The 14,526-nt window shown below is 37.3% G+C and overlaps 1 protein-coding gene across 1 annotated transcript; it reads left to right on the plus strand.

Annotated features, from left to right (window-relative positions):
- The first annotated feature begins 1,846 nt into the window (after positions 1–1,846).
- LOC146141486 (P-selectin-like) lies at positions 1,847–12,529 on the plus strand. The gene is made up of 9 exons (XM_083390050.1): positions 1,847–1,901; positions 2,174–2,347; positions 3,865–4,041; positions 5,767–5,937; positions 9,444–9,620; positions 10,082–10,252; positions 10,731–10,907; positions 11,375–11,578; positions 12,394–12,529. Exons 1-9 carry the CDS (start codon positions 1,847–1,849, stop codon positions 12,474–12,476), a joined length of 1,389 nt encoding a protein of 462 aa, XP_083246176.1. The 3' UTR covers positions 12,477–12,529.
- Positions 12,530–14,526: the final 1,997 nt, after the last annotated feature.

Here is a 14,526-nt window from a genome sequence, read left to right on the forward strand (position 1 = left end):
ACCTTTTAGGATTTAAAATTCGTTATCAAGCTACATTACAGATTAATGCATAGCGCACCCTAAGAACATATAAATTTTTTTTAAGTTTTATCAACCAGTATAAAAACTTATGATAGTACAAGTGCGTATAGAAGCAGCTTTATAAGATGATGTTGATTTACTGGACCATTTTGGTTTTGAGATTCGTTACCAAGTTACATTACAGATACGTACATAGCGCACCTAAAAGTTTTTCATTAGACTGTTATAAAAATATTTTTTACAAAGACTGGTAGCTGAACTCATGACAGCTCTAAGGCTGTTGACACGTTTAGGGGTTATGAAAGAATTAAATACCAAACAATGGCGTGTTTCGCAAAATTTCGTAAAATTTCAACAGTCCCCGTTACTGTGGGTCGGTCATGGCAACAACATTGTGTTTCAACGAACGGAAATATTATGAGTTTGGAAAGTTACCAAGACTACCAATTCATTGTCTTCTTTCATTATTTCTGCCCGACGTCGCATAACAACGCCGCTATCAAAATACCCCTGAAATAAGGTTGTTATTTTTAGCGGCTGATATAACTGGTGGTTGGCGAACAGGGCATCATTTTAGGAGTGTATCGCTTGTCGACAGTTTGGTTTGAATTTTTTGGGGGGGTTCTGTCTGTTGAGTTTGAATTTGCTAGTTTATAGTTGCTTCGATGTGAATATTACCGAAAGAATATGTGTTTGTGTATGTTTAATTAGACCGAGCAATTAACGCAAGAACATACGTTGAGCACAAACTATGCTCAATAACTTCAAAAAGTCATATTTTTATCGTTATAGCCGTGCAGCTGTATCAAAATTTACATAAAAAATATTGCCTTAAGGAATTGTTTATAATCTTTGCGGAAATAAGATTTCTGTTAAAAATATCGCAGTTTTATTGGAGAACTAAATGAAAACGGTATAGTTATGTTGAAAATGTGTACTGACTTTCTTATTGTAGAACAAAACTATCACAAGATATTAAGCTCCGTCTGTTGCGTTTAATCAAACTGTTGGGAAAATATTAAATTTTGAAAAAAATTGACCTATACTTACTTAATATAACATATCGTATTTTGGTTGTTAAATGTACTAGGTCCGTTGATTTTTAAGGTCCATTTAATTTATCACCAAAAAAAAAGAAAAAATTGTGATGAGAAAAAATATGGAGATTGCTGCTCACCATGTTAGAACAATCTTAAAAGTGTGAGCACATTAAAACAGCTACGAATAAATGATTTTATTCAGCATGTTGTAATATTATACCGATCTTATGTAATTCTTGGCTTACCTAAGTTTTGTTCAGATTTTTGGTGCTATAAGAAATGTGGTCATCGGCGATTGAGATTATGAGATTTGCCCTGGGTTTTATTTATTACCGCTTTTGTTTCAACTCTCGCGGCTCTAGACAATTCAAAATGCAGTTAAAGATTTCATTACGTTTTCTGAAAACAATTTCTTTCAGTTGCATATTCTTATGTGCAGCGAGTGATTAAACGTTTATCAGTATAAAAAGACCAAGCAACGGTTTTTCATCAGAAAGTTCTTCTCGATATAAATAAATTCTACTCTTCCATATTATTCATATTGTTTCGCAGATCCACTTAAAGAAATATTGCATTTTCAAATATTCTTCAGAATCTTAACTGAACTCTACGTTCTTACAGGCCAATTTGGACGACGTTGCTTGTAATGTGTAAATGCAAATATAAAAATTAGCGCATTTTACGCATCGCTGGCTTGGAATTGCATAAGCCTGATAATATTTCCTTTTTTTGTTTATCTCGCAGGATATTTAGTTATCGTCAGGTTAAATCATCTATCGATAAAAATGAACTTCCAGTTGTTCGCATTTTGTCTGCTCGCAGTGGCGTACCGCGCTGAAGGTAAGACTTCAATCAATTTTCGTTCGTTTTAATTGTGAAACAAAAACAAAACCGTCTTCGAAATCATTCGGCCTTATCAGGATTGTTCTTAATTTTTTTTTACGTTCAGCCTAACTGTATCGTTACTTGCTATATCTAGACTTAACCATAGAAAACAAATAGTTTTTCTATCTGACGATGTAAAATCAAACAAGTGTTTGATCGCACCTTTCATACATGGCATAAAAAATAATATTTGCAAACTTTCTGTTAATGGCTTTACTTATCAACAGCTCAGTGCACTTCTCCCACCATCACCAACGGGACTCCGAACCCGGCCGCTGGTCAGACTGTTGCAAACGATGGAGCACTCTCAGTGACTTGCGCCTCGGGGTTTAAGGCGTCCCCTTCATCGACCACATGTGCTGCAACCGGCAACACCTTCACCGACACACTGACATGCGACGGTAAATCAAAGTTTTTATATAGTTTTCGATCTAAATACCAAAGTTTCTTTGACGTTTTTTAACATTAGTTGATTTACGCCGATTAAGTTTGTGAATGATTGTAAATTTAGTCGTACACACGCGATACCTAAAAACTTTTACTGCATTGAATCAGGCCAAAGGTTTTTATGCGAGTTCGTCCTACGTTAAACTGCAAGAGAAACTAAACGTAGTGTTTGCTGGCAGTGGCATTAGTCCGTCAATTACAAATGTTTTTGCTTTTTGCGGTCTGCGACTATCTTTCAAAATGGTAATAAATATATAAAGAACCGTACAAAAACTGCTGCGGTTAAGTCTGTTATTTTTCGTTATTAGATAGAAGAAGCATTAAGATTTTCTAATCGGACTAATATCCACTTTTCTTTATGCTAAGAAAAGCCATCACTGTAAATTGAAATCCAAGCCTAGGGGTGGAAATTGTTGAACTTTTGGGTGATCCACTTGAACATGGAAAATCCCATCATGCCACCATGGGAATAAGCAACCCTAAGCATTGAATTCCAGGCATGGAATTTTCTATCCTATATGCTTTCCATATTTAGCGATGGGTTTGTCTAACCTTCCTTTTTGACAGTAATACGCATGGAATTTTCCATCCTACAAACTTTTCTACCTTCGTTAATCGGTTTCAGCCATCATCCTTGTTTGATATTACCTCGCATATAATACCTAAAAAAGCAGCTTCAGAAGGGCTAGATCTCAGTTGCTAACACACATATGTGTGCATGTTTCATTGAACACATAATACCGCTGTGATGTTTATTAAAAGAAGAAAAAAGTACGCAAAACTAACAGCAATTTCAGGTGACAATAAATAGGTAGTTATCAGAGGTGAAAAAGTAAAAGGTAAATGTAACATACGATAAAGAAATAAATCAAGACATGAATATAAATACTTCCAAAAACTATGTATTTTACACCGGCATATCTTTGTGTTTTTTTTAAATGTTAATTAAACTACTTTACTCTGCCAACGAAAACTGACATCAAACAACAAGTAAGCATTATACAAACATAGATTCATAACTTTGGTCTTTGGAAAACGTGCGAATGGATTTAGCTGTTTTGGCAAGCGCAATGTTTTGCAGAATCAGCTAAACCTGTGCCAAAAGTATAGGTGTTTTTAATGGTGCCTTGCTGCTGCAATGATCCTTAAAACTGCAGTGGTATACGAATACCGCAAGGCACCTCTCTAGATTAGGCCAGTTAAACAACAAATTAGGGTCGGGAATACTTACTGAATTCACAAAGCTAAGCATAAACGTGACTTCAATCACCACGTTTTTGGTTTGTCAAATATCGGTTATCGCTACCGGCATAAAAAGTCAAGTAACGGACATCCCTAGTTCTAAAATTTAAACTTGAAGTTTTTTAGGCGAAATGTTTCACTTTTTATATGCGTTGGGTTAAGTTCAAGTGCAATCTTTTAGTTTAATTATTGTTCTAGTTGTACAAAGGATGTTATATGTTTTTTTCAGCTATAGCCTGTGCGGCAACCTCAATCACCAACGGAGTCGGAACAACTGGAACTACAGCTTACAACGCACAACATACCTTTACATGCAACGCTGGGTATGCCTTAACTGGAACAGCGACCTTGACATGTGACGGAACAGAAGCGGACAACTGGTCGGCTGCTGTGCCCACATGTGTTGGTAAGTTGTTTTATTACAGTCAGAAAAAACAACTTGTTAAATCGGTGTTGGGTCGAACTTATAAGACACATAAAAACATCTGTTTGGTCTTGATTGGCTGTAAGGCTGAATCCCCACCGCTTAGACAAAAACGCTTTAAAGCAGTCTGATCGAGACTAGTGAAGTGGAACGCTATTTCTTTTGTTTTCGCGTCTCCACCGACCAGACTTGACGCAAATCTTACGCACAGCAGACAGAGACGTCTAAACGCGTTTTTAGCGAGATAGCGCGTGCACTACTTTTTTACCGTGTCTGAAGATGCTTTATGACAGAAACCATGAGTTTTTGGCGGGTTTTTATAAGTTTTATATTTGGAATGTTATTTTAAAAGGTTAAGCAGGTTATTTTTTTTAATTGCAATAAAAATATATTCTTGGAACGGTCAAAAAGCCTTTTAATTCGTATCTTTCTTTTCCATGTATAATTTTACCAGCTTGACTAGTTCAAAAAACAATTTTGAAGACACCCTTGCGTAATTTTGAAACTTATTTTCCTGTTTTAATAAAGTGCAAAAAAGTACATAGAAAGAACCCTCTTTATACCTTTTTCACAAATAGGTTGTACCCAGTACTTGTGTTGTCGTATAAACTGCTGGTTACGTTTCCAAATCAATATTTCTTCAAAAATTTACATGTTATTTGCCTTCGCCATGATCACAACTGAATTATATCGCCTAGCTTTGACCAGTTCAAATTTCGCGCGCTTTGTCGGTGGGGATTGGACAGAGTCGCTTTCAGGCACGACGCGACAAGTCAACAGTCAGACATGTTTCGTCGCGTCGTGTCTGAGATCCGGTGGGATCCAACCTAAGTGAGTACCGAAATAAAACACATACAGTAAACTTTATTTCACCGTGTAGAACGAACACTACAGCCCACTGAACAGTCACATGTAGCGCTGCACCTACACTATAGGCAACGGTTTAGCATTTAAGCATTTTTACTCATTAACGCAAATTATAATTTGGATTGCAAAATTAAGACAGCTCAAACTATATGGAAACTTAGGACACAGTCAATCACTACATCAATGGGAAAATTCAGGCTTCTGGTGACGATTTATCTTCGCTTTTTACCACGACCGACATCTAGGATCCGAAATCACTGACTTGCATTTGTGTGACATTAGCATTCTTCCTAAACAAAATTATAAAAGCCACCAAGAACAACCGTGTAAACAATAACGTTTTGAATACGCGTATAGCATCAATAAGAAAAAGGCCTGAATAACATGGCAACCTAATAAGGATAAATCACCACGTACTGTTAATGAAATTTTATCTTAAAGTGAATGAAAGATACGCATTCGTGACAATTAGCTCTTTCGAAGTTGTTTGTCACAGTTGATGTACACATCTGGGTATATATTCATTACGATCACATGGTACAGTAGATGCCCTTCTTTATATGTAGGTTGTTTGTAGGCTGTAGCAAGCATTGGCGTTTGGTAGTTTCTTGATTTGCTCCTCGCAGAGTCTTTCTAGCTCAGTTGGTAGGGCTACGTTCCCGGTATGACCGAGGTCGTGAGTTCGAACCTCACCACAGACTAGTTGTCTTCTTATAGTCTACTTTGCATCATTAAAAGCCTATTTTAAGTTATCGTATAAAAGCCCCCCACCCTTCCAACCACCCACCCCACCTTGTGTTATACCACAGTGCATGGTTATATTAACACTTTTTGGAACAGTCTCATGCAACGCTGCACCGACCCTCACCCAAGGAACTTTCCCAGCTATGCCCACTGGTGGTTACAGTGGCACAGTGTCAATCACCTGCAATGCTGGGTACATTACTTCAACTGCCTCTGCATCATGCAGTGCAACCAACACCTGGACCCCGACCGCACTCACATGCACCGGTTTGTTTGCTTTTGTATATTTGACAGTGTTATAATAACTTAACTTAAGTGCACTTAAGTTACTGTTTTCGAATGACTTGGCTTGACTTAAGTCATTTGGACAAAAAAACTTGACTTAATGTAAGTTTTTCGGACAAATAATTTGTCTTGACTTTTATCCAAAAAATTAGTTTTGAGTTTTATTCAAAGATATTTTATCTGTAGTAGATCTTCATTAGAGCAATACGGTGTACGCGCGCTTGCAGAATTAACCAACCTGGCCTAGTTTATCTCATTAAGCTCAGATGGAACTTCGTTTTTGCATTATATAGTTGTTTTGATGTAATTTGGACAAATGTATTAATTGCTGTCTTTTTCGCTTGTGATTTGCAATTATCCCATTTCCTATTTCGATAACTAGGTTTTTGTTAATTTTCTGCAATTATTTTTACGTTGTATTTGAACTGTTTACACAACATTTTTTTATAAATAACCAGCGTCTTATTTCTTTGGCATTTTTATAGTAGTTTGTCTTTTTGAAAAAACAAAAATATCAAATAACCTATTTTTCGAGTTTTGCATAAAGGCGAAAAAATAATTGATTTTTGTTTGACCGGTAGTCAATAAAACAATAAAAGCGCATAATTGACGAAGCCAAGACATAATGCAGTACTATAAACAACAATGCTTTGTTGAAATCAATGAATTTATACTAGGTCAAAATTTTATAAAAAAAATATATTTCTAGGTCAAAATTAGTCAAAATTTTCAATTTTTTTTTAGGAATAATCGCGCTAGTGATAAGTAATTTTCAAAATGGCTAGGTGTTCGTTTCGCGCATACTTCAGATTAAAGACCTAAGAAATCAGAATGCAAATGTGCATTGTTTAGCGTTAGCTTTGGCTTACTTTTAAGATTTAAAATATCGTGTCGGAATACGTTCAGTTTTTCATCCCACGTCCTCAGCAACAGATGAGTAGTAAAAATTAATTCAAACGTCTGCTGTGGCATAAAAGATTATAGCCTGTAGCCTGAATGGCCCTCATTTGTCGTTGGCCTGTCGTCTTGCGCTCGCTCGCTCGGGTTTCAAATGTAACTGATTGGGCGGAGATTAGCGCGACAACCCCGGACGTTTTTACCTGATGCCGTGACCTCTAGGTTAAAGGTTAAGATTTGCTGAGCACCGCATGCCATTTTTTGCTTTCGGGTGGCCGTTACATTTTACACGGTCATATCTTTGTTTGTTTTTTTCAAATGTTAAGTAAATTACTTTTCCCTGCCAACTAAAACTAACATCAAACAACAAATAAGCATAATACAAGCATAGCTTAATAACTTTTGTCTTTGGAAAACGTGCGAACGAATTTAGCTGTTTTGGCAACCGCAATGTTTTGCTGAATCAGATAAACCTGTGCCAAAAGTATAGGTGTTTTTAATGGTGCCTTGCTGCTGCAATAGTACTGTTTGTACGTTGGAACATAGGAGTAATCCAGCGGAATCCACACCGCGTATATTCCAAGCTTATAATGAGGTTATTCTCCTTAAAACTGCAGTGGTATACAAATACCGCAAGGCACCTCTCTAGATTAAGCCAGTTAAACAACACATAATGGTCGTGGATACTTATTGACGTCACAAAGCTAAGTATAAACGTGCCACGTGTTTTGTTTGTAAACTATCGGCTATCGTTACCGGCATAAAAAGTCAAGTAACGGATATCCCTGGTTCTAAAATTTAAACTGGAATTTTTTTTTAGGCCAAATATTTCAGTTTTTATATGCGTTGGGACGAACTCAAGTGCAATCTTTTAGTTTGGAACACTATATACGGATCTGTTCATAAGTTTAATGGTAAAAATAACGGCCTAAATAGACATGAAAAGCGACATGCTTTATTGTTCAAACGTTTCGGAAAATGCTCATGCCATCATCAGTGATATCATCAGTTACACCCGTTTATATACACTTTAGTCGCACAAAGGAATGATTCCATTTTCCTTAAAAGCGTATACGCAGATACCGGAGCTGACATGCGACGGTAAAATGTTTTCATAATTTTGACATGAATACCAACTGCTCTTCGCCGTTTTTCAACATTAGTTTATTTACGCCAAGTGAGTTTGTAAACGTTCGTAAATTTAGTCGTACACACGCAATACCCAAACCTTTTAATACATTTGAACAGACCCAAGGTTCATGTGCGTTCGTCCTACGAGAGAAACGATAAGCAGTGTTTCCTGGCATTTGCATTAGTCCGTCAATTACAAATCTATATAGTTTTACTTTTTGCGGTCTGCAACTATCTTTCAAAATGGTAAAAAATATATTAAGAACCGTGCAAACAATGCGGTTTAGTCTGTTATTTTTCTTTATTAGATGGCACAAACGTAAAGATTTTCTAATCGGACTAACATCCATTTTCCTTTATATAAAAAAAAGCCATCACTGTAAATTTAAATCCAAGCCTAGGGGTTGAAATTGTTGAGCTTTGGGGTGGTCAACTCGAACATGGAAAACCCACCATGTTAATAAGCAACCCTAACGATGGGAATTCCAGGCATGGAATTTTCCATCCTATATGCTTTACATCTTTAGCGATGGGTTTGGCTACCCTCCTTTTTTAATAGTAATACGCATGGAATTTTCCATCCTACAAACTTTTCTACCTTCGTTAATCGGTTTTAGCCTTAGCCATCATCCTTGTTTAATATTACCTCGCATATAATACCTAAAAAAGCAGCTTCAGAAGGGCTAGATCTCAGTTGCTAACACACATATGTGTGCATGTTTCATTGAACACATAATACCGCTGTGATGTTTATTAAAATAAGAAAAAATGTACGAAAAACCAACAGCAATTTCAGGTGACAATAAATAGGTAGTTATCAGAGGTGAAAAAGTAAAAGGTAAATGTAACATGCGTTAAAGAAATAAATCAAGACATGAATATAAATACTTCCGAAAATATGTATTTTACACCGTCATATCTATGTTTGTTTTTTTAAATGTTAAGTAATTTACTTTACTCTACCAAAGAAAACTGACATCAAACAACAAGTAAGCAATACACAAGCATAGCTTAATAACTTTGGTCTTTGGAAAACGTGCGAATGGATTTAGCTGTTTTGTCAAGCGCAATGTTTTGCAGAATCAGCTAAACCTGTGTCAAAAGTATAGGTGTTTTTAATGGTGCCTTGCTGCTGCAATGATACTGTTTGTATGTTGGCACATAGGAGTAATCCAGCGGAATCCACACCGCGTATATTCCAGGCTTATAATGAGGTGATTCTCCTTAAAACTGCAGTGGTATACGAATACCGCAAGGCACCTCTCTAGATTAAGCCAGTTAAACAACAAATAAGGGTCGGGGATACTTACTGACGTCACAAAGCTAAGTATAAACGTGCCACGCGTTTTGTTTGTAAAATATCGGCTATCGCTATAGGCATAAAAAGTCAAGTAACGGACATCCCTAGTTCTAAAGTACAAATGGATGTTATGTACAATGGATGTTATATGTATTTTCAGCTATAACCTGTGCGACCACCTCCATCACCAACGGAGTCGATACAACTGCAGCTACAGCTTACAACGTAGCTCATACCTTCACCTGCGACAGTGGGTATGTTATATCTGGAACAGCGACCTTGACATGCGACGGAACAGAAACCAACAACTGGTCGGCTGCGCTACCCACATGTGTTGGTAAGTTGTTTTAATACAGTCAGATGAAAATAATAGATCGTTGTTTGGTCGAACAATAGTATATCAATCTAGTAGAAAATTTGAAACTTTCGTATTGAGTATGTTCAAAATGAATAGAGTTCTTCGAAACCTCCACAAATATAGTAGGCAAAAAGCTTAATCTACAATACAGCTAAGAAAGTAACATCTGTTCGGCATCGTCTTAAATGTATTTAAACCAAGTTTCCAAATGCAGGTTTGTGGGAACACCGAATAACAACAACGGCCGGTTAGTTTTTGTATTAAAGGTCCCGTTATGACGTAACGTTGTGACGTAACGTTGTGACGTCATCACAATTTCGCACATAAAAAATATCTGCGTAACTTCGAATTGGTTTTGTGCCCACATACGCCGCTGTACCCACCCTCACCCAATGGAATTTTTCTTTTGATTGGCAAAAAGTGTTTAATCTTTCAAACAGTCGCATGCAACGCTTCACCGACCCTCACCCAAGGAACTTTCCCAACCATGCCCACTGGTGGTTACAGTGGCACAGTGTCAATCACATGCAACGCCGGGTACATTACTTCAACTGCCTCTGCATCATGCAGTGCAACCAACACCTGGACCCCGACCTCACTCACCTGCACCGGTCAGTAGGAAAAGTGACTGTTTAAGAGTGGTTTGAACGGTTCCGCTAATTTAACTACAAAAATTAAAAACAGAATCAAATAACTAGAGTAACCTATGTGTTGTACAAATTGAATAATCTATTATAAAGAAGCACACCGTTTGAAGACTATAAAACATTTTGAGATGAAGATAAATACTGTTTACTGCAAAGACTGGTTAGTGAAAAGTTTTAGTTCGTGGGATTTTATGAAAACGCCATAATATCAGTAACTGAGCTAAAAGGTTAGAAATCAAAACAAGAACCTCCACTGCCATAAATTTGCACAGAAATAAGATTTGTTGAAAACAAGTAATGTGTAATCCGGGTGTTTAGCCTGGACTTTCCACCTTTTGCAACTCAATACTAAGTAAAATGAAACGAACTTTATAGAGATGAATCTTGGTGGTACTGAGTTTCTTTAAGTTTCATTTTTTACATATTCTTCCTTATGTTGCAGCCGCCACATGCAACGCTGCACCGACCATCACCCAAGGAACTTTCCCAACTATGCCCACTGCCGGCTACACCGGCACAGTGGCAATCACATGCAACAGCGGGTATAAGGCGGGATCTACCAACTCGTCACTTTGCACGGCCACAAACACCTGGGACCCGACCTCAGTGACATGCACTGGTAAAACATTTAGTTTTAAATTTAACAAGGAAAACTTGTAGTTGCTAAATCTAATGGACGGATAACATTTTTAATTTTTTAATCGCTTTAGAACAGGGATGGCGAACCACTGACCCGCTGGTCACGAAGCAATCCTCTACAGATTTTTAATGGCCCACCTTTCTCTCTGAAATACTGAAATATTATCCATCATTTTTAGAAATAGAAAAATGTAAAAAATATTATAAAAATCGGATTACGCTGCCAAATGATTGATGGTGGAAAAACAAAAAGTAAAATATGTTAGCATAAAATTAATATTAATCACACTCACAGTTATGAGTAAACATATATCATTGAGTTAGCTTTTATTGCCTTCCCACAAACAACTAAGGCAATTATGGGACTTTACAAAAATGCTTTTTTTTTTTTTTTTTTTTTTTTTTTCATTTTACAAATTTTTAAATCTTTTTTATTTTTTTAACCAGCAATTACCTGCTCGGCATTGACTGTGACCAACGGCGCAGTGGCTCCAACCGGTACTGTCTCTTACAACGGAGTGGTCACCGTCACCTGCAACAGCGGCTACACACTGTCGTCCACTACTGGAGACCTCAAATGCGACGGAGCTCTGGCCAACAACTACAACGCGACCACACCCACTTGCACTGCAACCACAACCGTTTCCACGGGTAACATGAACTCTAGAATTCTAGTTAAAATAGATTAGCTCCACCAGGCAACATATCAATAGATAGAAATCGCTCTTCTGGTGTAAACGAAGAATAAACCGACTTTTCGGCACCAGATACCAGATGGCCTCATCAGGGTTAATGATTAAAACGAGAGTGCGTTAGCAAGCTTATATACTGAGACCTATAATTCTAAAAAGGCTATAGATTAAAACTTATAAATCTAGACGTCGCTGAAGCGATATGCTGTGACCCGACGGAGTCATCCGGTGCAGAATTGCACCGTCGAAAAACGATTGTTTATCAGCTATGGCGTTAGCTACAACGACGAGTAGATAGCCGGATACCACAAAACTTTTTCGTTCATAGTGTTAAGGCATTTGGTAATCTGGAATAATTCAATGAACCGTCTTTTGTAATAGTGCGGTTCCCAGTCTAGAATTTTGCAATTATCCCAATCAATTCTGTGTCGAAGTTCAACCGCAGGCTTTGCCCGAGCTGTCCTTTCGTGGCGGACGTTACGCATATGTTCAAAAACGTTTAGTTTCCCTTATGTATGTTGCTGAACAATCCCCCACACTCTCATAAAACGGGAAATTGTGATGTAATTTGTTTTAATGCATATACATGCAGTATAAATACAGTGGGGTAAAGTGGGTATAAATGGAGGTTATTTTGGTAATCCTTTTTACTTTAACAAATCGCGCCTTACCAGCCATATTCTAAGTAAATGTTATGGGGCATGTTCTTTGTAATCGCTGAGAATTTGTGTGATGTGACATATGCCAACCAATTTCTATCGCCTTATTTCGCAGCCGGCAGCGCTAGCTTGTTCCACCTGCACACTGCACTGATGGCGATGCTTCTCTCCGCGTTCGCTTTCATCAAGGCTCTATAGACTGACATCGTGTGTTGTAAAAACGTAGATTGTTTTACTATTAAGTTAAATTTTTGCCTTTGAAAACGGCGTTAGCTAAATTCTTCTTCGTGAATCAAAAACTGATCATTGCAAAATGAAAGGTTTTTGAAAGAAAAGTCGAATTTACGCATAAATGCTATTTTTCATTGTTTTTCTTAAATATCTATAGTGTTGCACTTACTATATTCAGCCTGTGTGTTTTATTGCGGCCATTCAAGAAAATTCCAAAACCACTTCCGATAAAATCAGTCTAAACATTTTCGTTTTGTCATTTATCGTGTGCTCTATACCTATATCCATTACAGTGTGCTTATTTGAAAATAAACTACAAAGCATTTGAAACGATTTTGTTTTGTTTTCCTAAAACATGTTCAAGTATATCGTAAAAATACAATTTTCAGTCTGACGGGCGTAATTCAGGTTAAATTATAACGCGACGTCATAAAACGGTTAATTATAATAACAAATGTTCTTCTCGAGCCAGCTGGTAAGCAAATGTGCGGCTGAAACTCAGTCTATTTTAAAAAGATACGCGATTCATTAGGTATATAAAAGAGTTAGCATATTGCTCGGAATAACAGCTTTAATATTGTTATTAAATAGCAATTGCACTCGTCCAGTTTATGAGTCTAACAGCACAACATGCCAGAGTATGCGCGGCGCCTTTGTATAGGTTTCCTTAAAACTGACCAAAACATCTTAACAATATTAAGAAGTTTGCGCCAAACCCGAAAACAATTGCTTATAGGATCGAGGGGGGTATACCCCTGGTATATGCTTGGGTGTATAGTATTTAGTCGCGTAACACCATAAAAAAAGAACATATCCAGATTAGCTGTTCTTAAACTTTTTAGGAGTCGCGTCTTTTTACACAATTTTTCGAAATTCACGCCCATGCAAATGTGCATCTATACTCTCTCGCACCCCTTGCCAAGCCTTCACCCCCAGGGGCTGCTTGCTTACACTGAAAGCGACACACATTGTTTTCTGAGTATTGTACACGTTCTTGATTAACAGGAGAATATACAGGCTGTTAAATGCAGCCTTTTTTACCTTGCTAATTTTGGTGTGGCGGTATTTATATATTAGAAGTAAAAAAACGATGTCAACACACAGGACACTTTGAACCGGTCCGTTTAAACTACTCGGCGTGTATTGATTTGTCGGCAACAGATATATATATCTACTGAATAAATTGGAACGTTTGTCTGCGTACACATTGCACATGTTCGCGGCTCGGTCTGTGACATGAAAAAGGAAAAGACAGAGCAACGTCGCTCATACTGCTTGTAACGCGGCATATTTTGGAAGTGGCTAGGTTCCTAGCTACGTAACACGCTGCCTCTGCTTTCAAGGTGTAACACCAATCGTGGTCGAAGTATCCACATAAAATGTAAAACCTCTAACGAATTACTTTATTTTGAGTGAAGCAATGAAGAACGATTTTAAAACCGTGACCGTTTAGCCCAGTGCTTCTTAAACTTTTTTAGTTTTGTTCACCCCTAGCATCGATCTCCAGATTTTATTCACCCTTGTCCCATGATATGATAAAACTAGTGTATATATAACAGCACAAAATGATATAGGTTGTTTCGTTTTTGTTAAAATCAACTCAAACTAAGTTTTACCATTGCAAATCTACAATTTCTCCAGTTCAGAGATATCAAGCTACAAAAGCAAAAAACACAGTCATCAAATTTCTGTACATAACTTACACACTCAGTGCAAACCAACTTCACTATTACAATAAGCAAAAAAAACACCAAAAAACAACAGTTTAGTAGTCGATTTACTGCAGAGCTACCTTCCATTTCTGACGGTTCACCCTTATTCACCCCTTTTAGTTGGTTCACCCTTGCAAAATTTTTATTCACCCTTGGGTGACAATTAACCTGTTTAATAAACACTGGTTTAGCCCACAGTGGCAGCGCAGCAAGCTGTGAAAACATAATTGTCATTAGCACAACGCAACACAATGACGTCACAATGTACAATTCAACTCACAAAAAACGTGAAAGGAAAACTACGA

This window comes from Ascidiella aspersa, chromosome 5 (genome assembly GCF_963924565.1).
Source record: "Ascidiella aspersa chromosome 5, kaAscAspe10.2, whole genome shotgun sequence".
Taxonomy (NCBI): Eukaryota; Metazoa; Chordata; class Ascidiacea; order Phlebobranchia; family Ascidiidae; genus Ascidiella; species Ascidiella aspersa.

Excerpts from the sequence above, each read along its gene's own strand:
- LOC146141486 (XM_083390050.1), top strand. The coding sequence starts at position 1,847 with ATGAACTTCCAGTTGTTCGCATTTTGTCTGCTCGCAGTGGCGTACCGC. Across the intron at positions 9,621-10,081 it reads TGCGCTACCCACATGTGTTG|TCGCATGCAACGCTTCACCG; the intron begins GTAAGTTGTTTT and ends TCTTTCAAACAG. Across the intron at positions 10,253-10,730 it reads GACCTCACTCACCTGCACCG|CCGCCACATGCAACGCTGCA; the intron begins GTCAGTAGGAAA and ends CTTATGTTGCAG.